The following is a 23,435-nucleotide window of genomic DNA, read 5'->3' on the forward strand; positions in this document are numbered from 1 at the left end:
ACACTTCACGGTGTTGGTTCGGGTCTCTTCAGCCTCGTTTCCACGGCGTCTCTTTTGGTACGGGTTGGTCCTGAACAGTGCAGGTTGGCGTTCGTCTGTCTCCACTGAGCACGGTCTGAATGTGGACGGGCTGTGAGACGCAGCGACACGACGCCGAACATGGAGCTTCACTCTGTCAGCCGCTCCTCAGCGCTCTGCTCTGCCCAGAGGGAAGCCGTGAGCCTCGCTTCTCTGGGCTCCAGCTTGGACAACGTACTGCACCAGCCAGCAGACAGCTGGAACCCGAACCGGAGCAGGCACTGGCTGCCTTTGTGAAATGTTGTCAATCAAATTACCTTTGTTTTATTTCTAAGTGACAATGATGAGAAATTGGAGTTAAGGAATTTTTACTTGCAGGTTTTTCAGTATCTGCACTGCGGGAGAGCAGCTTTATATCAGCACTACACATCGCCCTGGAGGCCTTTGTTTTCATGTTAGGACTCCTGTCGCGCCATGATTTAGCTTTTCTTTTGTCTCACTATTCAATGGTTTTCATATTCTGTCATAGTGATGCCTCAAACTTCTTTTTTCTTTCACAACAGTAGTTTTTCATCAGAGATTCCCTCAGATGCAGCCTTTCTGAAAGTCCTCATCAATCCGCCTCACAGTCACTCTGACGTGTTCATGCCTGATAGATTCCAAAGCCTTTTCCTTCACACTGCTTCCAAACAAGCAACGGACGACTCCTGAATATGAAGACTGAAACGCTGGCCCCAGTGGCGAGCGCCGTAGTGAACGAGGACCAGAAGCAGCGCTTCAGAAAAGTTCTGTTTTCCCCCGTTCACACTCGGTTTTCCACTTTCACTTGAAAACGTTCTCGTGTAACGAGGGCCTGAATCTGTCCGTCTGTTAAAGTTACTGTAGATCCCACACGAAGCGGCACTCAGTCTGTTGATGAGGTTAGAAACACAGCAGGACTCTAACAGGCTGACATTCAAACCAGATCTCACAGGTTCTCCAAACTCAGTTCAGATTGATCTCAAACCGCGTGAAGCTTGTCTTTGATCTTATACATCCAGTTCTGGCGATGTTTTTGTTACTTGCTGTTCAGAACGTCTCCAGTTATTCAACACTTATTTTCACCTCAAAGCACAGTTTGACGTTTTTAAAGGGTTCTTGAAGAACTCTCTTCTCGGTTACTGTACTTTATTAGGCTGAATTTGCCTGAATTGGCTGAACTCCACTGATCTCAGCCTCCAGCATGATTTAACATATTAACACCTAATTAACACCTTCAATGAATTATTTTCATGATGTCTTTTTGCCTTCAAATGCCACTCTTGAGCAGGATATATTCTTTATTTTCTTCTTCATAAGAACATCGACGAGCTGTAGAGCCAGAAGGCAGCGCCGTCGTTCTCCTTTGCCGTTAGCGTCTTTCCACTTCCTCAGCAGCCTGATCGTGTTTCTCGTCTGAGACACGACGGGTTTACGCCCACACAGAGTACCTGCTGCCCCCACCCCCACCACAACCACGCCCTCCCCACCATGCCGACGGAAGAAAACACTTCATTCACTGCGAGATTAAAAAAAACTGCGATTCCTGCAGAGCTCTGACATTTGAAATGGCAGACTGTCACTCACAGGGACAAAATGTTTCCCTCCAGTTAGACGTTCGAACACCGGAGATGAAAGTTCAGCTACAAGAGAATCAGGAGGAAAAACTGTGTTTTACTTCTTTTTCCTGCAAATAAATCAAGTTAAAGCTGAATATGAACATTTAAAGTGTCTTCAGGGTCAAACGAAGCAAAAACTCTAAATGCCTCCATCAGTTCAAATCAAGCTTCACCGTCACGTCGAGGCGGCCGTGGCTCCGATGGTTGGAATCCAGAGCGCCGTGCGTGGCGGCCGCCTCCACGGGGGCACGAACGGCTGAACGAGATTAACATTGCAAAGTGCTGCTCACGCTGTGGAGAAGTGGAATGTAATTGAAATCCATTTAGCTGGACGTACAACACGAACGCAGGCGCGACGAGAGAGTTTCTCCACCGTCCACTTTAAAGCAATCAACTGAGAACACACACACACACACACACACACACACACACACACACTCACACATCCCTGAGACACCGCTTTAGAAAATTGACAGAATTGTCATTTGAGTTGTTATTGAGAGACGGGAGCAGCAGTCTGTGACGTGAAGCTCTGCAGCCAGAGTGGCTTTAAGCAGTGACAAAGGATTCAACACCGGAAGCAAAGCTGAAAACACTCGAACCAGATTAAGGTGCAGAAGTGTGTGTGTATCCACATCTGACTTGATCCTCCACCCTCGGGGGTGGAGGGAGCACGCCACTCCCAGGTCACGACCTCCAGAAGGTCAGGCCTGCAGCTCCGCCGGGTGTCAACAGAGGAGACGACACCTTCGGGCCGTCACTGCGTCACGTACTTGATTGAGAGCCATTTCTAATCATTTGTTTTATTCTTCTGTGTTTCTACAATTCATCTGCAGCTTTGTAATTGAAATATGGCACAGCGTCTATGTGGAATATTTATGTGTGAATTATTTCTTCCTGATATATTCTACAAAAGAAAAACTATGAATGTGAGTCACAGAAAACAGTTCTACTGCCATTCATCAATATGAATATTAATATTGCACTACACAGCAGACGCTTGAAGCGTGAAGCAGAAGAATTAAAAAGACTAAATGATAAATGATGATGGCAGCAGAAAGTCTCCTCTGAGTCTGGTTCTCCACCGTGAGTTTTCTCTGTAGAAGTGTCTTCATATGAGTAGGTTGGATTTGGTGCCACAGAAATAAATTGAATTGAATGAATCTGAACTCACGGAGGCCGTAGAACCGAACCATGAAGCTGAGACCATGATGGCAGCAGCACTACGAGCAACGCCATCCACAGCTTAGATTTTCATAATGAAATCCACATCAGTAAAACAGCTGATCAGCTAATCAAGGTCTGCTGGCTGTTTTTACTGGGAGTAAAGACTCAAAGACTCCTCCATCGTCTTCTTTTTCAGTGTTCCAACAGGCCACAAACGTTGGAATTGAATTTGAGAGAAAAAGTGAGAACTAGTAGAAATTTCAACCTTGGCAGCTCCTTGAGAAGTGTTCCTTTCCAGCAGCGCAGACACGACACATTTCCAGAGTTCCCGGGACTCACAGACCCGTTTGGAGGAGGAGGCGCCATCCACAGATCTGACAGCTCCGGCTCGAATCCCGCCGCTGCCCCGAAGCCTTTCAGCCTCCGTTCTCTTTTCCTCTTTCATGCATCTGACTTCCTGCACAGCCCCACATCCTCCTGTCCCAGACCCCAGTCCAGTCCTCCGTTTCTCTGCTGCACATACAGACAAATGCAGCTGGATTCCTCAGAGACTTTCTGGTGTTACTGGTTACAAACTGGAACAATAAAACTCATCAGATCCACTTTTCAGGGATCAGTAGTGTTCAGGGCCTGAATCAAACTGACCTGATGTTATCAGAACATGTTCAGCCTCGAAAGTGAAGAGATCCCAGCTCTGAAAGTTGGATCTCAGGTTGTTTTTGAAGTTTCACTTACATTCTCATCACTTTCTCCAGTAGATCTTGCCATTTCCCCCCTCCTTTTACATTTTATTGAATTTCTGTTGCCATTTTACCTCCTGAAGTTATCCTTTTGGATTTATAGAGGTTTTTGTTATTTCACCTGTTTTAGCCGATGTTTTTGCACTTGTAGTCGTTGTGGCTGTTTCGTCTTCCTAAACCAGTTCGACATTCATTTCAGCTGCTTCAGCGTTTTGTGTGTGTGTGTGTGTGTGTGTGTGTGTGTGTGTGTGTGTGTGTGTGTGTGTGTGTGTTTCTTTTTATTTCTCGTTACATCTCCATCTTTTCCATATCCAGGCCGTGAGTTTGCGAGACCTGCGCTCTGTCGTAAAAGTAGCACTGAGAGTGAGTAATGTGTGTGAGAGTGAGTAATGTGTGTGAGAGTAAGTAATGTGTGTGACGGTCTGAGTCTCCCGTTGGAGCGAGGCGCTGCTGCCACCGCCGCCGCCGCTATCCCCCCGTCCGCAGAAAGCCGGCCTCACCACACCACTGCCTTCTATTCAAACGGGGGAAGCGTGTGGAGCGAAGCGTTTGCTTTGCAGCGCTCACAGCTGAGAGGATCCTCCGTTCGGAGCCGAGCTGTCAGTAATCCGTTACTAACCGTCCCGTCAGATGTTGACTAAACTCTCTGTTTGTCTAAGTTGCTTCAGTTGTGTTTCTCACATGCTGAACAGCTCAACATCACTTTTCTGTCACTTTCAAAGATTCGGGAAGCATCAAAGCTTCTCTCTGCAGGTTGGTTCAGTCCCAGAGAGACGGAGGAGCTTTCTCCGATTTCACGCCCCGTCCCTGGATTGACGGCCCGACGTTCCCTCCACACGTCTACTGAACGAACTCAACATGATGAACTTAGGACCTGATTTTGACACGACTCACTCCTCCTCTGCTGACTCTCTTGTATTAAACTAACACCCTGTTCGTGACGATCGGCTGAAATAAACATCATTTTTGCGTTTCCCTTTCAGAGAAGTTGAGCGTTTGGACGGTGATGTTTTAAAAACAATCTCGGCACACATGGAGAAACGCAGAAACACTGGAAACGATAAAGTTTTGATGTGGAGCCACCTGTTTCAGCTGTGTTTATGGGATATATGTTCAACCATTTGTGACAAAACGAGCCAGAAGAAAATAGGTTGAGACTTTAGTAATGATGATTCTTTCAACTGTTCATCCAAGATGGCCGCCGTTCTGATACGTCAGCTCCAGCAGGGAATTCAGGCAATGAGGCGTTGATATATTTGTGTCTGTGAGTCCCGTTAAATGAAGATGAACCCATTAGCATGTTCATGTCAATCGGCTTTGTTTCAGTGTGCCTGTGTTTTACTGGCCTTTAATAAGAAGAAGAACATGGTGTCACACACAACTCTGCATGTCTCATGTTGGAGCGGCAGGAAGAGGCTGTTTTAACTCTCCAGCCTGTTCAGGAAGAGTTCTCCTCCCACTTCGAGTTCCTCCGTAAGAAGCCGCCGCTTGGTTATAAATCTCCGCTGACAAGAGGGAAGATTAGAGAGTGACTCGCCGCGCAGCTCCCGTTAGCCGCCGTATATTTAGCACACGGACAGAGGAGCTCGGAGGCTTCCAGGGAATGTTTTAACCTTTCCCTCCGGCATGAATCACCGCGACACTTCAGAGTGGAGGTCTCTGCTTCCCTCCGTCTTCATTACGGGGCTCTCAGCTTGACCACTCGTCTGTTTTCGGAGTCTGCCTCCACTCCGGAGCGTTTCCCCGCTCAGCTTCAATCAGTCAGCGGCGCCGAGGAAGCAGAGTCGGCCTCGGACGTTCATTAGAGCCATTAACATTTTTCATTCACAGAAAGGCAGCGGCGCTCCGTCAGTGGGGGGTGGGGGCGGGGGGGTGATGGGGAGCGGTCATTAAGCCGGCATCTGCAGCAGCCAATCCATCAGAGCATCTTTTCACTGCTCAGCTTGAAAATGAAAATAAATTCTGTCATGACGAATCCTCCACTTTCAGGGCTCTTTCAATATCATTTATTTGAGTGTTTTTATCTGAATTCATTTCAAATAAACCTCAGGAAAGCCAAGGCCTCTGCTGCGTGGAGCCAGTGGCCGGGGCAGCTGGGAGAAGCAGCGTCGCTCAGTTTGTTCCCTTCTCTGCTAATTGTCTCTTGGTTATGCGCCTGTGACTCCTCCACATCACGCCGTCATCAACCCTTCCTTCACCGTCCTCTAAAACTCCCGTCTTATTTTGGATTACCGTCGAGCCGAGCTGGCGCTGCCTTTAATTTGTGAGATTTGCATATAAATATATTTGTTTCGAATTGCCTCTTACAAGTCCCTCTGACTTAAGTAAAATTATTAAAATAACCGTCCCTCCATCCCTTCATATGGTCATCCAGTTCTCCAACATTCCACTTCCTCATTTTTCTGACAGTACGTGTATCTCAGCGTTCCATCACTGGCTCATTCAATGATGCATTTATTTGAAGATTTACTCATTTATCCATCGATCGTGCCGCTCATCCAGTCCGCCTTCCACTCATCAGGTCCTACAGTATTCATGCGTCCATCCACCCGTCCGACTTCTCCAACATTTCTCATGCATTCAGGGACGTTTCCTGTCATGGTTTCTGGGACTGGTTGGACTCGGAACAGCAGATTTCTTTCTAAGGGGCTGATTGAGATCAAATCGGTTTCATTTCTAAAGCATCAAACAGAAGAACCTTCACTGAGAAACACAACAATCACCTGAACAAACAAGAGGCAGTGGAGGAAACCTGCAGAACCAGACTCCGAGGAGGCTTTCTGCAGAACCAGTCTTCCTCCATGAGTGATTCATGGTCTTTTATAATTCCCCCCTCATGCTCGTCCACCTCAGGACGTCGTTGAGCTTCAGCGCTTTAGGCTTCATTCAGAGGACAGAACTGAGTCTGTTTTGGTTTGTTTTATGACCTCATTTGTTTTGCTGTTTGCTTCAACTTTATTCAGTGCAGTTTCAATAGACTTCTCCCAGGTGTTGCTTCAGAAACATGCTGCAGCTGATCAGACTCTTTAAGACGCCCTCTGCTGGGCACTGAACTGGCTGACGGGGTGGACAGATTGACCTTTGACCTCAGTGAAGAGCAGACCATCACAGCCCCATGGTCTTCTGATGCTTTTGTGTGTGCTGCAGCAGCGCTCTGCAGTGCTCTGTCATATATGTGTGTTTATACCCACAATGCCTCCATCTCTCTTGAGGATGAAACAAAGTTTGAGAATTCTTCTGCCATTTCGTCTTGGTCCTTGTTTTTTGCCGGGAGGGTTTCAGGAAGTCTGCATGTTTACTTCATTCGGCGCTCGTCTTGCCTTTGGCGCTGTTGACGTGAACGTCTGCCTGCCTGCGTCTTCATCCTCTGCTCATCCAAAGTTTGAACCTTCTTTCACAAAGTTTTTGCGTCGTGCTGTTGAGCTGTTTTCCTGCTGTTACCGTAGTTTTAATGAACTGAGAAAACATTTTCTTCAAATATAAATAATATATCACCACAAAGTCATTTTCCTGCTAGTTGGCAAAATGAAAATCAGTGATTCTCAGAGAGCAGTGGTGAGAAAATGATCCAGTATTTCCCAACAATAACTAACTGGATGGGATGTAAAGGAGCGCAACGATAGCTTTGACCTTTGACCCGGCCTTTACCAGTGTCTCGTTGTCCTCTGAACAGGTCAACGCCTTCCTGTCCTTCGTGGTTCCCATGGTGGCCATCTCCGTGCTCAACGGCGTGATCGCCAACCAGCTGCTGAGGATGTTCCGCGAGGCCGAGCCTGACAACCGGATCTACATCATCGGAGACAACCCCGCCGCGCTGAGCGTCACCGTGGAGTCCAACCGGGCGCAGTCGCTCCGCCACGGCGTGCTCGTCCTCCGTGAGTCAGCGCCCTCCCTTCACAGTTCTCTCACATGGTTTTTTCGTGATTGATGCTTTTGCCTCAAAACAAAAACAAACCAAGTTAAAGTCAATTTAGGAGTTTGCATGTTCGTCCTGTGTGTGTTTGGGCGTCCAGGTGACCTGAGCCCGACTGGACCAATCGTAACTGCAGATAAATAGACGATAGCGTGATAGCTGGTTTCAAACCGTCACTAATCTTTCCTGATGGTGTTGAATGATTTCTCCCTCCGGTCCTCAGACAGACGGGAGAAATCGTTCTTTCAGAAGACACGGCCTGGACTCGATTTGTCCTGCTGGAAGCCTCACCATCAACCTTGCTTCAGAAAGTGCTGCTTGAGATCATTTTCTCTGCAGCCGTCTGATTCGCTTGAAGCTGGGAGACGACGACGGTTTCAGCTCATTGGTGGAACCAGGACGTTTCAGCAGACGAGCTGCTGCTTGAAGCAGCTTTCTGTCCTTTTCCAGACAGATACATGAACGTGGCCGCTCCAGCAGCCTGTCAGCGATCAGCTGGCCGCTGCAGAGACGTCCGTCTGTGTTGTCTGTCGTAATCTGGGGATGGAGTGATTGACTGCGGGGCTTTTTGAGGAGCTTAAGCTAAATCACACCACAGCCTGATCACTTGGAATTCAATACATCGATGGATCAGACTGTTATATAAATATGTTTCCAATCTACAGGTTATTTTGTTCTGTTTGCTTGTTGAAAGAAACTGAAGAGGCGAATGGGTGACACGTGGTAAATGGACTGGTTGGTTTGTCACGACTCTCCTTTTTCATCATGATATAGTCTGTGAAACATTCGAAGACATTAAAACCATGAATCTCCCTTTTTTGATGATTTTCACTCGTTTCTCTTGTGTCTCACATCAGTTCAGACACTCAGTGAGGATTTGTGTGTGACGAGCACACTCTCAGGATGCAGGACTGAATTTCCCTGAACTCCTGGTTTCCTGGTCGGCAGCAGGTTCAGATCCACTCTGAGGGAGTGAGTTTGCATGTTTCCCTGGAGCCTGAGCGGGTTTTCTCTCATTCCTCATCTCTGCTCAGGTGAAATGTTGCGTCTAAAAGGCCTGAGTGTTCATGTACGTGAGATTAGATGAAGAATATAAAGACTTGACAGATGCTTTTCTCTGGAAGAAGCTCTCTGAACCATTTATTTAGATTTTCCCTGTTTGCTCCTCTGCTACAGCTTGTCGTTTTGAGGTGGTTCACACTCCTGGGGGCTGTGGCTCAGTGGGCAGAGCGGGATGTCTCACGGTGGGACCGTTGGAGGTTTGATTTCTCTCCTCATGTCTACATGAATGGACCGTCGGATGGACGGACTCATGTCAAGCCTTTGTTATGCCTCAACACGCTGCTAAAGACGTGACATGGCGGCACTCGTCGTGGTGGAAGATGATCCAGTAAAGACAGGCAGAGAAATAGAAGTTTGTATTCCGACGAACCCTCCGAGGCTTCGGCAGCTCGCTAAAGATGAGGGATTCCCGATAAAGCGAATACATTAATCGTTCCTTCTGCACCAACCGATTTGATTGGCCCGGTGTTTTCTTCCTGCCAGACGGCCTCATCATCAGATAACTCAGCCGCTTATTCCCAACATGCACTGGAGCAATGAAACCATTGCCCTTATCATAATTGTAGGCGGCTGTCGATGGTGTTTTTTTATCTGTGTTTTCCCACATGAAGCTTCACTGCGCCGGCTGTTTGGTGTGAGGCCATTAGGACCGTGAAGCTGCCTCAATCACTTCTGATAACTTGGAATGGAGTGACGTGTTCTGCAGAGATAAGGGGAAGCATGCTGCTCTCTTTGTTTCTGTGACGGTGGAGGATCTGTGCAGCAGTCAGTCACATTTCCTGCTCTCCCACCCATCCCACTGCAGCATCAGCAATCCGTCACGTTCAGGAGTTCACACTGTGACGGCGCCTGCGGAGACGATGCATGTGTGATTATTCAGTTTCCCTCCGACCGCTTGAGCTTTTCCATTAAACAGGGACATTGATTGTCCCTGTTTAAAATCACATACATATCCCAGCATGCATTTTCTTCACTTATGAGTCAATGGGAGGAATCAGAGAGGAAAAGTTCAAAATAATGGGATTTGACCCAATTCATTCACTTGATCCACCCTCTGAAATGATCTCGTGAGCAATTCAATACATCAGTAACAATATAAAAACTGGAGTACTGAGTCGATCCCAAAGTGTTTTCTTTGTATTCTAAAGTTTGATAAAGCAGTTCAGTTCCCAGAAACTGTCCCTGGTCCTGAACTCCTCCGTTTCCAGCACTGAGTCTGCAGACACAACGAGTCGGATTCAGCAGTCGCACAGATTTCACCAACGTTTGGGGGAAAGGAGGACTGAACAAAGTAATTTATGTCCATTGTAAAATGTTTTTTATCAAACTCCCGTCATCCGCTGTAAAGAAAACGAGTGAAATGAATTTGGCGATTCTGCAGCAACGTCACAGCGAAGCAAAGCCGAGAAAGAGGAATGTTTCCTGACATTTCAGACTGTTCTTTGGTAGTTTAAACCGGAGCGAGTGCTCCAGAGACCAGCTGTTTCAGCTGATCATGTGAGATTCTCCTATAGTTACACCTGTCGGCTTTCCTCCATGCTCCTGGATGGTAACGGTCACAGCTGGTGCTTCAGAATCTCCAGATCCACTGCTCTCAGCGCCGACTGCTCAGACTCAGGACACTTTTTAAAGAGACGATTTGGAGATTCACAGCAGAGGACTCAGATCCATGACAGATTTCCAGGAGATGATTTCAAATTTCAAACACACGAGTTAAATACTACACGTACTGGAAACGTGATTAAGATTTCAGACAATTTATCCTGCGTAAAGTGGACCTTCATCTGCAAACAGAATTATTTTGAGTTTAATTTAAAATCAAATCGATTTTAATAATTGATCATTTTGATTTGACCTCTTTGGCAGTGATGTGAGGTTTCCTGATTGGGTCACAGCGGTCAGGTGTCGACGCCTGGCGTTTCCTCATGGCGAGCCGCTGCTGTCCGTCAAAACGTGGGACTGCTGTGATCCATCATGCTCAGCTGTCCTCTGTGAAGCTCCTGTCACTGAGAGCTGCGGCGGAGCGTCACGTTGGGTCTTCATCAGCTCAGAGTCGTCCGCCACTTTAAACCGCGGATTAATCTCACGCTTTCCCATACCGACCTCCGCGCTCAGCCCATCCGCCCGCCGCTTGCTTTGTCTTCATTACAGCCTTTATCAAACTTAATCACATTTTCTGTGTGTGTGTGTGTGTGTGTGTGTGTGTGTGTGTGTGTGTGTGTGTGTGTGTGTGTGTGTGTGTGTGTGTGTGGACCGGGATCCTGTCTTTATACAGTTGTTAGATCATTTTTTCTGTTGATGAAGGTCCCACACCACTAAGCCGTCCTTATAAAACCTCGTCTTCCACAGGCAGAAACGTACTTCATGAGAAAAAAAAGAAGAAAAATAAACACCAGCGGCGTTCTTTGCGTTTGGTTTTCACTCCGCTGTGCTCACGCTCTGACTGGTTTTCATACATGAACGCGAACATTCAACATGTTGTTCCTATAACAAAGCAGCCAGGATGAATCTCTTCTCTCTGAACCTTTTTCCTGTTGACTAGAAATGAAATGACTTCAAGAATGTCTTGACTTTCTTCAGTCTGGGATTGAAGGTGGGAAATAGATTAACAACAATCGGTTTGAATGATCACAGTGTCTGAATGGTTTATCAGTTTTCAGTGACTGTCAGTACGCTGTTATACAGACTATAAGCAGACATATCGGTGTATCCAGTAATCCTCATACTCTACACCGGGTTTACAGCTGAAGGTCGGGGGTTGCTGGTGTGAATCCCAGCTGACTGCAGCTAAAGACAGAAAGCTGAGTCATCACAGAGTGCTTTCAGAAAAACAGACAAATTACGAATTAACCTGAAACACATGTTTGAGGACGGGGGGGGGGGGGGGAACCCCGGCACCCCATGGAGACTCCACGCAGAAGGAGCCCCAGACAAAGCAACCGCACTCCAAAGCCAGTAAAACCCACAGTACGTTTGTCCACAGAGCAAAAATGCAGTCATGTCACAAAAACGGCTCTCAATTCGACATGGCGACATCTCATCTGCTCTGTGTTCACAGTGGGAATAACTTCAGTCACGTGACTGACGTTCAGATCCAGAATCAGTGTATGCAGTCCGTCTGTCCTCCTCATGAGGAACGCAGAGTCCTTCCCACACAGTAGTCTCACAGCCGTCTCCGAGGGCTTCTTCGGTCTCAGCAGGCCACTGACGGGTCACAGCAGGCTGAGTGTGCACGAGTGGCGTGCACACAGGCTGGAGATGAACCGTGCTGTGACCTCCTTTCCCCGGAGGACGCAGTGCTGAGGAGACACTGCTGTGACTGCAGCCTCCTCCCAGCAGGGGGCAGGCTGCCACCGGCTGCGTCGGCGGTTGCTGATGGGGGGACGTATGCTGCTATCATGCTAGCATGTGAGCGCGCCCTTATCCATCCAGCGTGCGGCCGTGTCCGGAGCTAGCGGCGTTAGCCTGGTGTTAGCCTGGCCTCCGGGTCTCTACCCATGTGCTATACAATACTTTTCATTTGAACTACCCACAATGCAGCTGTGGATTTGACTGGCGGGCTGCATATAAGACGTATAAGACGGGAAAACAGCATTTGAGTGTGAACGTTTGTAGAATGGAGGCGGGGAATACTGCCGCCATCACGTGATCTTTTCGGTGGGTGCAGAACAAGCTGGAGCTGACTTGCTGCTTTGTTGCGGTTCGTTTGTGCAAAGTGTAAACACTCATCCAAGGCCAGGAAAACAATGGACCTTGATAAGCTGACAAACAGAAATTAAAATGTGAATGCAGCACAGACCAAACAGCTGTAAACGGACCAAACGCGTGTTTGAGGCGTGCGGAGGATTTACGTCTTCTGAGCGTGATGCTTTGGGTCACCCAGCCTCGGCAGGCCAGAGCTCCTCTGGCAGCTGTCAGAGGACGGACGGTGAATTAGACAGGTTATTTACTGAGAAGGGTTTAGTTAAAGCCACATGTTCGAGGTTGTCTGCAGCGCAGCGCTGCGCCGTCTGAACGCGGGTTGCCATGGTTTCAGAGGTAGCGGTGGACCGGTTGGGCCCACTGACAGTGACGGAGAGCTGAGGGCTGAGCTGCTGCTTTCCAGCATGTTCCAGGCTGAGACCGACAGCACACAGGAGCAGCATGGACACACACACACACACACACACGTATGGAAGCGCTCACACGCCGGGGTCAGCTGTCTGTGTTATAGATTATGTTCAGATTTACCTCCAAGTCACAACGTCAGATTCTGAAAATCTGATTGTGATTCAGTTTGGCTCAGTTCTGAATGAACCTTTCATTCCACGATGTTTCACAATTTAACAGCGAGAAACTTCTTCTGCAGCGTTTTGCTGTGTAGTTGTTTATGTTTGCTAGGTATTTAAAGTTTGGTTTTCCTCCAGTATGCCCTGCTGTGTTCATCACACACGTTTAGAGCTTTTTGTATGGAAGGTAAACACGCTGGCCCGTTCCAGTGGCTGCTTCAGCACGGCTGTTTTGTCCTCACCCAGGATTCTGTGTTCTTTCTTTGCCGTCACAATGGCAGGACATCCACATTTATTGGTCACATTCATAACATGTTTTTTGTTAACAACCATTTCCCTGCCGTGCCGAAGACGTGTGCATATAAAAATAGGCGCAGACTTGCTAATGCATGCACACATGCAGAAGGCTTGTTTGGAGAGGAGATTCCAATCAGCTCAGCCTTCAGCAGAAAGATTATCTGAATATATTATTACGACATATTTCCTGTGTTGCCGCCCTCTTTAGGTTTTCAGTCATAAATGAGCATCAAGCTGGATTTGTAGATACCTGAAGTCTTTACTGCGGCTGGGATTCTGGTTTTGCTGTTCGAATTTGAGGTTTTCTACATAGTGACTCCCAGTCTGTCTTTTGGAGTCTTTATTCTGTTCGATACAGAGAATCAGCAGTGTTAGAATGTGGGTAAACACTGTTGCTCACAACTCCAGACTTTGAAGGAAAAGTCATACAGAACACTTTAAAAAGTTTCCGGATAACGCCGGCCTGGACAGGCTGCAGGGACAGAAGGCCGAGACATGAAGACAGTGTGAACACAAAGTGAGAGAGCCACTGCTAAATTATTCTACTGTTATCAGCATCGAGGCAGGACAGCCTTGTCAGGCGGTTGCAGGTCAGTTTGACATATTTATGGAGCCTAATCTTAATAACACTGTTCAGCCTCTCGTTCCATCCCCGGAACACTGGAGGGGAGAATCTGGTTCCAGTCCTTGAGAGTAAAACCTTTCCTCTCGATTCTTCCTGCAGGAGACAGTTCTCAGAGGAAGCCTCAGCTGCAGTGCTCCGTCTGCACATCCTGGTGGGATCACACAACACACACTGTGCACCAGCCTCACACACCCCCGGCTTCTCCGCTTAGCTTCCGGTTCACTTCCTGCTCCGGTCGCTACGGCAGCCTAGTTTTTTTTACTTGATGTATGTGAGAACATGTGGCGTCTTTAGAGTGTTAGCAGTTAGCTGGACCGCTGGACAAGCCTGAGCCTTTTGAAGACTTCAACAGACTCCTGGAAACGTGCATGCAAGAGAGTAAAAACAGCAGTCTGAGCAGTTACCTTCCTGACAGACGAATTCAACCCTTCAGAGATGACGATAAATTAGTAGTTATTAAACGTAACTCCAGTTCCACGTGTGTATGTTTAGCCCGCCTACGGGCTTCGCTATTGGTACAAACCAAGGCGGAGGCCGTAGGGATGAATGTACTCCCAGCTGGCGTGCTGACAGGACTGGCGCGGAAAAAGACGTCAGTAAACAGGCCGTACGTCCAGTACGGCCACAACAACCTCCAAGAACATTAGGGCAGGCAGGCTCGCACCGAGGCGCCGCCCGCAACGTGTCCAAGCACCGTAACAAAGGTGAACACACACGCCAGCCGCCGACACAAGTCATAACGGCGGGCGGCAACCACGCCCGGCCCGGATCCCCCCCGGGGAAGCAGAAGCCAGACTGGAAAAGCCAGACTTTTGCCGCAGAGGCAGCCATGTTCCGTGTGGAATGAGCGCGAATCACCTCCAGCGGCGGGCGATTCAGCACCTCGTAGGCAGCTGCAATAGCGCCCCCCACCCAGTGGGCGAGACGCTGGGAGGACAGCGGGACTCCACGCCCCCCGGTCCCGAACCGCACAAACAGCTGGTCCGTGGTGCGAAAGACAGCCGTGCGCTCAACGTAGCAACGCAGAGCCCTGACCGGGCACAGCAACCACAGCCGAGGGTCGTCCCCTGACGAGCCAGGCAGGGAGCCGAGTGTCCTGATCCGGATCACTCTCGACCGGAAGTCCGAAGTGATCACCTTGGGATGAAAGGCCGGGTTAGGCCCCCATCCTGACTGAACACCATGCAGCAGGGATGGACCGACTGGGCGCAAACCACATGTCTGGGGAGCGGCCTCAGCCAACACGCAGAAACCGCTTCACCAGCGGGTGACTGCGCGCAGAAAAACGGCTGAAGCCGCCATGACCCGCCGTCATGGCCGATGCAAACACCGTCAGAGTGGATGCAGCGCGACCGCTGTCCAGCAGGGCCTGGAGGAACTCCAATACTCCACCGATAGCGCAGGAGACCGGGTCCAGACCCTGCTCCGAGCACCACGACGTGAAGCGCTGCCACCGACACCTGTAGGCCTCGACAGTAGAGGGGGCCCTGGCACTCTGGACGGTGGAAACCATCGCTGGGGGGAGATCTAGTTCCACTAGTCTCATCCTTTCAACCTCCAAGCCAGGAGTCTCCCACCCAGGAGGGGGCGGGACTGGAGGGCGCCCCCTGCCTGCAGTAAGGCGTCGTATATTGACAAGAGCATTGAGGAGAACAGGTGGAAACCAGTATAAAGCCCCAAACCGGTGGATTTTCATGCAGCTGAAGGACTCTATCGCCTCTTCATCTGATCAGGACAGAACAGAGAGCAGAACCAGCCACAGGAACCTGATAAGACGTGATAAATGACCAAGCCCGGGGATTCATGTCATTTGAAAGAATCATTGATTATTTTTTTTTTCCATTTTCCGCTCAAATGATTCATTCATCCATGAAATCAGTTACTTTTTTTTATCGTGGCTCAGTGGCAAAGCCAAAAGAAGACTCACAAGACAGAAGGTTCGTTTATTATGAAGTTCAAATCCAAGCTGAATAATTTCTTCAGCAGGTTCAGTTCACAGCCGTCTCTCCCCTACAGACCCTGCAGGAACAGGGCCGGGCACCTCTGGTTTAGACAGATATTTTTATTTAGCTTATTTTGTTAAAATATCTGTTTGCAGACAAACGCGTTCATATTTGAGAAATAAAATGTGATTATCTCTGTAAAGAAGGTTCTGTTTTCACCTGCGTTTCATTGTTGGTTTCTTTAAAAGGATTTTCACCAAAGTCAGTGGAGGGCTGGATTTATTTTCACTTTCTTGCAAAAATGTTAAGAATTTTTTTTTTTAATTATTTCAGCATTGTTAACTTACCAATGAGTGAGGCTTGGATCTTGATTTAAAAAAAAGTGACACACAGGATGTCCTGTTAGGATCTATGAATATCTAGTTTGGTGTGGATCCGGATAAAGTAATTTCATAGCAGATATCTATTTTGTTTAACAAAAACAAAAGAAGGAAAAAAAGGAAAACCGCTCAATAAATCCACATGGTTTTGGAAATGTTTGTTTACCTGCTCACACCGGGTCATTGTTAGATTCTCAGTACCCTGTCAGAGAGAGGGGCTCATGCTGGGTACAGACGCTGCTGAGAATAATAATGAAATTGCTCTAATTGTTCTTTCAATGCACAATATTTTGGATAATTATAGATTATAGTGAAATTGCAAACAGACTCCAATCACAGAAACTGCAGGTGATCTTGAAAATATATCGTGCTCTGCCTTAGCGATAAGTCTTGGACTGAGACTGGACTGGGACTAGACTTGGACTCGATGAAGGTGGACTCGACCTCCCTCCATCGGTGTGTTCCTGTTCCACCGTCTGGATGATCAGAGCAAGCAGAGTCAGCCAGAGGTGTCAGGCTCCCTCCTGAGTCTTCATCAGATGTGTGTTTTACCTGTCTCTGTCCGTCCTGTTTTATCGTGATCCTCACCGTCTTGCCCTTCATGTCTGTCCTCTCTCTCTCTCTCTCTCTCTCTCGCTCTCTCTCGCTCATCGTGTCTCCCTCATGCCTCAGAGCTGAATCCTCACCGTGTCTTCGTGTCGGGACACCCGGGTCTTCGTGTTTGCTCTGGTTCCTGGGCTGATCTCTGAAGTCGCCTTCGCCCCGTCTCAACCTTTAATAAACGACTCGAACCTTTATCATTTGCACAAGTCTGCTTTGGGATTTCCAAGATTCCTGTCAGGAGAAGACCTGAGAAAACACAGAACAGAGCGAGGAGGAGGAGGAGGAAGAGGACGGGTGACATTTAGGCTCTTTTTCATGTGAAGTATCTTAGAAGAAATCAGAAAGCTGGAGGGTTTTTAGTGAAGAAAGGAAATGTGGTCAGAAGATTGTTAAATACAACAACTTTGGAAAAATCTCAAACCTTTAAAGAGATATTTTCTGGGTCCTTGTTTAAGAAGCTTTTTATGGGGGCAATAACTAAAAAAATTACTATAAAAAAGGTGAAAATCAGTCCCATTTTCAATTGTGAAATATAAAAATAGCAAATTCAAATTGGAGGAAATACTTGAAATGTGAAGAACCGGTCTCTGTCTAATCACTGGAGGGGCTGATTGTTTTCTAGTATGACTGTAGAATTGTGAAAATGAGTCAGAGCTTTTGTCTCATTTGTTTTTCAGCTTTCATTCCAGTGACCTTTGGTTGACAGGCTGCGGTATTTTACTGGCTTCAGCATGTTGTAGTTGTGCTTTCGCTCGTGAAGGTGCTTGATTGTAAAGTGAAACTCATAAATATTCCTCCGTTCCCTGTGACCCAGGCGTGACACTCAGCCGCTCCGAGGCGTCTTCAGTCCTCCAGTTCGGCGCTGTCATTATAATCACGGGACATTGTGGACAGTCCATCAATGAGCCGTCCTCAGCGCCCGTCCCTCCGCCGTGGCGCTGCCTCCCTCTGAACCCTGCTCTCTCTCTCTCTCTCTCTCTCTCTCCTGTTTCCAGGCGCTGTGGTGATTGCGTTCGTGGTCTGCTGGCTGCCCTATCACGCCCGCCGCCTCATGTTCTGCTACGTCTCCGACTGGTCCGAGTGAGTAACGCCACGTCCGCCTCGCCTCCTCACGCCGTCACGCCGTCTGCTGCAGACTTACTGTCTCCACAAACGACACTTCTACTTGCTTAACCCTCACCTTGACCGAGTCAAGTGCTCGTAGCGTGAACAAGTGAACCCATCGAGTCCCAGTAACAGCGACGAATGCACGTCCGCACACTGCCTGTGGACGGACACGTCCCACCAGCAGCCGCCGAGCATCATTCTTCAGGACTGAACTCCACGGCGCAGGAAGCTGAGGCTATAACGAGACAGCCAACCAGCAGCAGACCACAGGGCCCAGCGAGAAGTACCACCAAAAACACCTGAAGGGGATTCATCTCCCTCGTATAACTGCTGTTTCTGGCGTATTTTTTAGGAGCTGGGGTTTTAGTCGGAGTCGCAGACAAGTAAGAGTTATAGCTGCAGGTTTCTCTGCAGTCTGGACAGTCTGAAAAATGAATTCGAAAACGAAGTAAGGCCTGTAAATTATTCATTTTTCAACATTTCCTGGAGTTTTGCATCACGTAGCATCATGAAAAATGGTTTATTATTAATATGAATATTGATATAAAATATATTATAAAATGTAATGTTACTGAAATTGTACATTTTTTCCTTGTAAATTTCAACTTTTTGAGAATTTGAACAAAAAGAAAGGAAACAGGTGCTGAGTTGAACTAATGTGTTTATAATTCTTGGCAGAAAAACCTGAGCTCATTTTTCTGCTCAGGTCCTCTTGAGACTCAGCTGGACTGTTTACAGTCCCAGAACCGAGATGAGCTTCACCGCAGAACCAACAACAGTTCAAAACGGTTGAAACTGGAGGTTCAAATCCATTGCAGCGTGTTCAGGTTGCCTCCCAGAAACCCTGTGGGCCACGTTTCTGACCTCAGAAAAATGAATCTGGGCGGTTCCATCGGTCCGTTTCAGTCTGTTATTCTGGGTTTCTTTCATGTGGAAATGCCTGAGACCCCCCACATGACCTCTGACCCTCTGAAGGGGCTTCATAACTTCCTGAACTCCTGGTTTCGTCACATTTTTTGATCTCGACCGGCCGTCCTCCCACTGTGACAGCTGAGGCCATTGAAGAACTTTGTGCTTTCACAAAGCATCAGAGCGTCTGAATTGGAAGACCGATGGAAGGAAGTAGTTATTCTCTTGACTTTTCGTTTTGTCAGTTTCCCTTTCAGGCTTCTGACTGTGGATCATCGTCCTCCATTAATCTGTCTCCTGCATCATCTTCCTCACACTAATGGCCTTCGTCAGTCGACGTGTCTCGAAGCAGACACTCCTCCTCTGGTGATCGCCCCTCCAGGACCTTCACATTTCTTCTTCTGCTTATTGAATTTTAACTATGTTGACTTTATGGCCGCTCGTAGCAAAAATTGCAGCGTCATTCGGGAAGTTTTTACATAAATCTCAGAAAACGACGGAGATTAGATGTAAAGGGAAGGAAAACACCTCCTGGAAGTGAGAAAAGTCTCTTTACCAGGATTCTCAAAGGTGGACGAATGAGTTCAGCAGTAATAAGAAGTTCTTCCTCCATCAGTCACAGAGCTGCTCCTCGCTAAAGACAGCAGGTTTGGACGATGATAAAAGTGGACTAGTAGGAAGGCATCAGCTCTACTACTCACCAGTGTAAAAAGAGGAGAATATTTTGAGGTTGTCACTAAAAAAAAACACACATTTATTTTACAAAGCACTTTTCACATCTCAGAAGAGATGGACTCCTCCTCAGCTGGACCCGATGGGGGACGTTACCGCTCGAGATCAACGTCCCTCCAACGTCCTCCCTTTCCTGTGTGCAGGAACCATAAAAAGCATAACAGTAAAGGACAGTGTGCAGGTGGAGCTTTGTATCTTTGCAGCCACACGTCTGTCAGATTTGCCTCATACTGAGGAGCTGGACGTTCTTAGATTTCTATTTGAGTTTATGGCATAACCTGCATTTTTAACTTTAATTAAGCAGAGATTTTAAATGAGTATTCTTTCTTTTACTGGATTAAAAAACAAAACTTCCTTACAGATGTGCATACTGTCACCGAATCAGCAACATGTCTCATTTAGAGAGATTCTAAAACCCACAACAGCTTCTCAGCTGATGTGAGTGAAGGGAAGTGACTGCAGGCTCTCGGTGTACTTTCTCCACACACGACTGAAGCGTGGCGGTAGCGCTGATCGCTATCAGCTGGTGATTGGGCGCTGCGTGTGGCTCTGATCCATCCCGCTGCGCTCTCTCACTGGCTTCCTGCGCTGCCTCAGGAGCGCCATTGAGCGTGAAAGACAGTGAGTTCCTATCAGCTCCTGACTGGCGCTCCTCATCCTTCCTGTTTGTCAAGTCCCCAGACGACAGTGACAATAACGCAGAAACCACACGAAGAAGAAAGAGGAAAAGGCTGAACAACACTCATGTAGCATATTTCGTGTTACAGTTATGCTAAATCATGAAAGTAGGATGCGTAGGTACGAGCATGCAGTGTGGATTTCTTCATCTTGTTGGAAAAAGCCGACATCAGTGGAGCGTTTGAGATTTTACCCAAAAGCCCAAACACCCAAAACTTTTGAGAGTAAAAATACTGCTTTGCTTTTACATGGTTTAGTGTTGCACATCTGAAGGAGGAGTCAAACAGCTGAGACAGGGAACATGCACTGTGAGACAGGGAACATGCAGTCTCGTTGGGTATGGGAGATAATTGCAGCGATATGATTTCACAGTGACGTTGATGCTCTTCCTCGTTCAGACAGTTCCAGCAGCTTCCCTGAGAAGTGGGCCGTTTTAAAGTGATGGTTTCTGCTTCCAGGACTGAGAATGCCTGCAGAGAAGATGTTATTGATAGAGAGACACTGTTATTTTTCTCCCACTAGGTCTTTTTTCTGCTTCCGGCGTCTCAGACGCCACAGGAATCAGCGTGAGTGTCATAACAACAGCCGGCTGGCCTCTTCCCTTCTCTGCTTTCTACCGTTTTCCAGTGAAAAAAAATAAAATAAAAAATCCAAATGAGGAAGAACTGCTTTTCTTAAGCTGCTCAACAGAGGTGAAAAACTCTGAAAACTCTGCTGTGAGCCTACAGAACACAAACATGGAGGAGCTACGGAAGCTCAGAGGCTTTGTACTATATTTCACTTTTACTGCAAATGGATATCGGCTGTAGATATCGTTATCGGCCTCTTGACTACTGATAATCAATATCGGCGCTGAGCTATTCAGGCCTATTCAGTCCACGACAGAAAATCAACATTTGTACAAATTTGTACAAATTCTAGTCCTCCGTCTTCTCTGCTCCAGCATAAATAGCTGTTGGCCTACATGTAAATAAAATGCTCGATGACAAGAACGCTGAAGAAAGAAAATGTGACATTTCAATTTCTGCCTCATTCTGGAGACAGAAATTGCTCCTAAACGAATGTTTACTGTTCACTCAGTGTTTGTGTCAGCCTCCATTACCCAGACAGAATTAGCAGAGCCCACGGCACCAAAAGGTCACGTCCAGCATTCCCCTCGCCGTCCCTTTCGATCTGATCCCACTGGTCGGTAATGGAGAGCCAGTATGCAGACGGCGAGCTGCTTCCCTCTGCATTGAGCGCTCCTCCGGCCGCTCGATTCCGCTGATCGGAGAAAGCGAGACGACGTTCAGGAGCTTCATGCTCCAAACATGTCGATACATCCTGACTCCTAACCTCCCGGCTTCGCTTCCCACTCCGTTATCGCCGTGTGTGGAGGTTCTGCGTAACCTCATTGATCCTTCACCCGCCTCTGATCAGCCTGTGTGCTTCAACGCGTCAATATGTCCCGTAAAGGAAGGCTCCTGTGGCGGACATGTTGGATGTCGGGTGGATGTGAATGGCCCTGTGCTGCAGCTTAGGTCTGGACCCTGGTAAGCCCCACACGCTTCAGGAAAGTTGTGCGTTTCCATAGAAACGTTTTTAACGCCAGGAGTGTTTCCACAGAAACACTGATGTGGTGAAGGTTTCACATTCGGCACGAGTGGCTGTTGCACATAAACGCAGAGAGAAATACGCTATAAATAGAACCGTCAAGATTTACATCACGAATGAGCTTTTCCTCGATGAATTAATGAAACATGGCCGACAGAGTCCCACCGGTTCAGCACCAGCTCTGCTGCTCGGCACATCGTGCGCTCATGTTTTTCCTGCTGCAGAGCATCAATGCAGCTCGTTCTCAAGGAAAACCACACAAAGCAGCAAACCAGCAGAATGTAGATGCTGCCCCAACCCGCTGAAACGGACCCTTCAACTCATGTAAAAGTTCTTCCTCAGGCTCTTGAAGGTTTTTCACCAGACACACTTTAAAAAGACCGGTTCCTCTGAACGCTGTGGAGGATCCGTGTTGTTGTCGTCCTTCCTGCTCTCTGGCTGTGGGAGGCTGACAGGAAGCCGTCACTTTCTGCTTTGTTTTTGTTTCGAAATCAAGAAAAACGAGGTTTAAGTGGGATCAGAAGAGCAGTCAAAACACTTCAGACGCAAACGGGGTCTGTTTCTGGTCTAATCAGCAGAAATCCTCAGAAAGACATCAGTGGAGGGTCAAACTAAAGGTTTCATCAAAGAACGTCTTTAGAGCTGAATTGATTTCTTAAGTATTAAGACAAAGTGAGTTTAATAAATAAGGTTCAATTCCAGTCGAGCAGTAGTTCAGCTGTTTTTATTGTTTATGGATTTTAAAGGCTGTTCTGCTGCTTTGTTATCGCTGCAGTGGAGAATGAAACCTGGACCGTGAACGTGTCTCCTGTGTCTCCTGTGTCTCCTCCCGTCTGTCCGCAGAGGCCTGTTTGACTTCTACCACTACTTCTACATGCTGACCAACGTCCTGTTCTACGTCAGCTCCGCCATCAACCCCATCCTCTACAACCTGGTGTCCGCCACCTACCGGCAGATCTTCTTCTCCACGCTGCGCTACCTGGCCCTGCCCTGCCGCCGGGCGCCTCGGAGGCGGCAGCGCCACTTCACCCGCCACTCCATCAGCATCTCCAGCAACCACACCACCTCCACCCACATCGTCAAGGAGTCTGCGTACTGAGGAAACCTGGGCTGAACGGACGGGCCGTGGACTCGTCGGGGGTCCTCCCTCCGGACTCGCTGCTTATTTATCACGTTTGAATCCAGCTGAAAAAAATGGCCGGTGGTGTAACATGTCGGTGAAGACAGGCCAGCTCAGCCTTTTTCATAGAAAATGCAACATATCAAATGTCAAAGCAGGATTTTTAAGAATAATGTTTTGAAAACATACGAGGGGAGGCGAGGGACGGTTTCACCACGTCTGAATCCTCTGTGGTTTTTTGGGATGGTGTTTTCAGACGCTGCCTCTGACTCGCTGTGGTTTCCAGTCGGTCCTCACTCAGATGTCCTCCCTGCGCTGATCCAGGTGGACTGGATCTGGACCGGGTGTCGTTTCTGTCCTGCTCTCTCTCACAGGATTTATTTTGCCCTTCACCAAATATTTACTTGGTTTCATTTCGTCTCAGACATGAAGCAAAAGGGAAGATGGACGTCTTGTTCATCAGCTGAGTGTTAGTTTTCATGACAGTGGTGCTAAATTAAAGCTCATTTTCTGACTTTTGTCATTTGATATGTTGTATTTCCACTGTGTATAGAGTTTGAATGTTTCCATTCTCTTTTTACTCAGATCTGATGTCTTTGTGAGATAACTGGTTGTACCTTTGTACTGAATAAGATATGCTTTG

The 23,435-nt window shown here is 47.7% G+C and overlaps 1 protein-coding gene across 1 annotated transcript; it reads left to right on the top strand.

The window, feature by feature from the left end:
* Positions 1-17,727: 17,727 nt before the first annotated feature.
* LOC115407693 (neurotensin receptor type 1-like) lies at positions 17,728-22,786 on the top strand. Its single transcript, XM_030118133.1, has 2 exons — positions 17,728-17,733; positions 22,518-22,786. The coding sequence occupies exon 2, from the start codon at positions 22,547-22,549 to the stop codon at positions 22,769-22,771; it is 225 nt and encodes a 74-aa protein (XP_029973993.1). The 5' UTR covers positions 17,728-17,733; positions 22,518-22,546; the 3' UTR covers positions 22,772-22,786.
* The last annotated feature ends 649 nt before the right edge of the window (positions 22,787-23,435 follow it).

The sequence above is a fragment of the Salarias fasciatus genome, chromosome 20 (genome assembly GCF_902148845.1).
Source record: "Salarias fasciatus chromosome 20, fSalaFa1.1, whole genome shotgun sequence".
NCBI classification, from domain to species: domain Eukaryota; kingdom Metazoa; phylum Chordata; class Actinopteri; order Blenniiformes; family Blenniidae; genus Salarias; species Salarias fasciatus.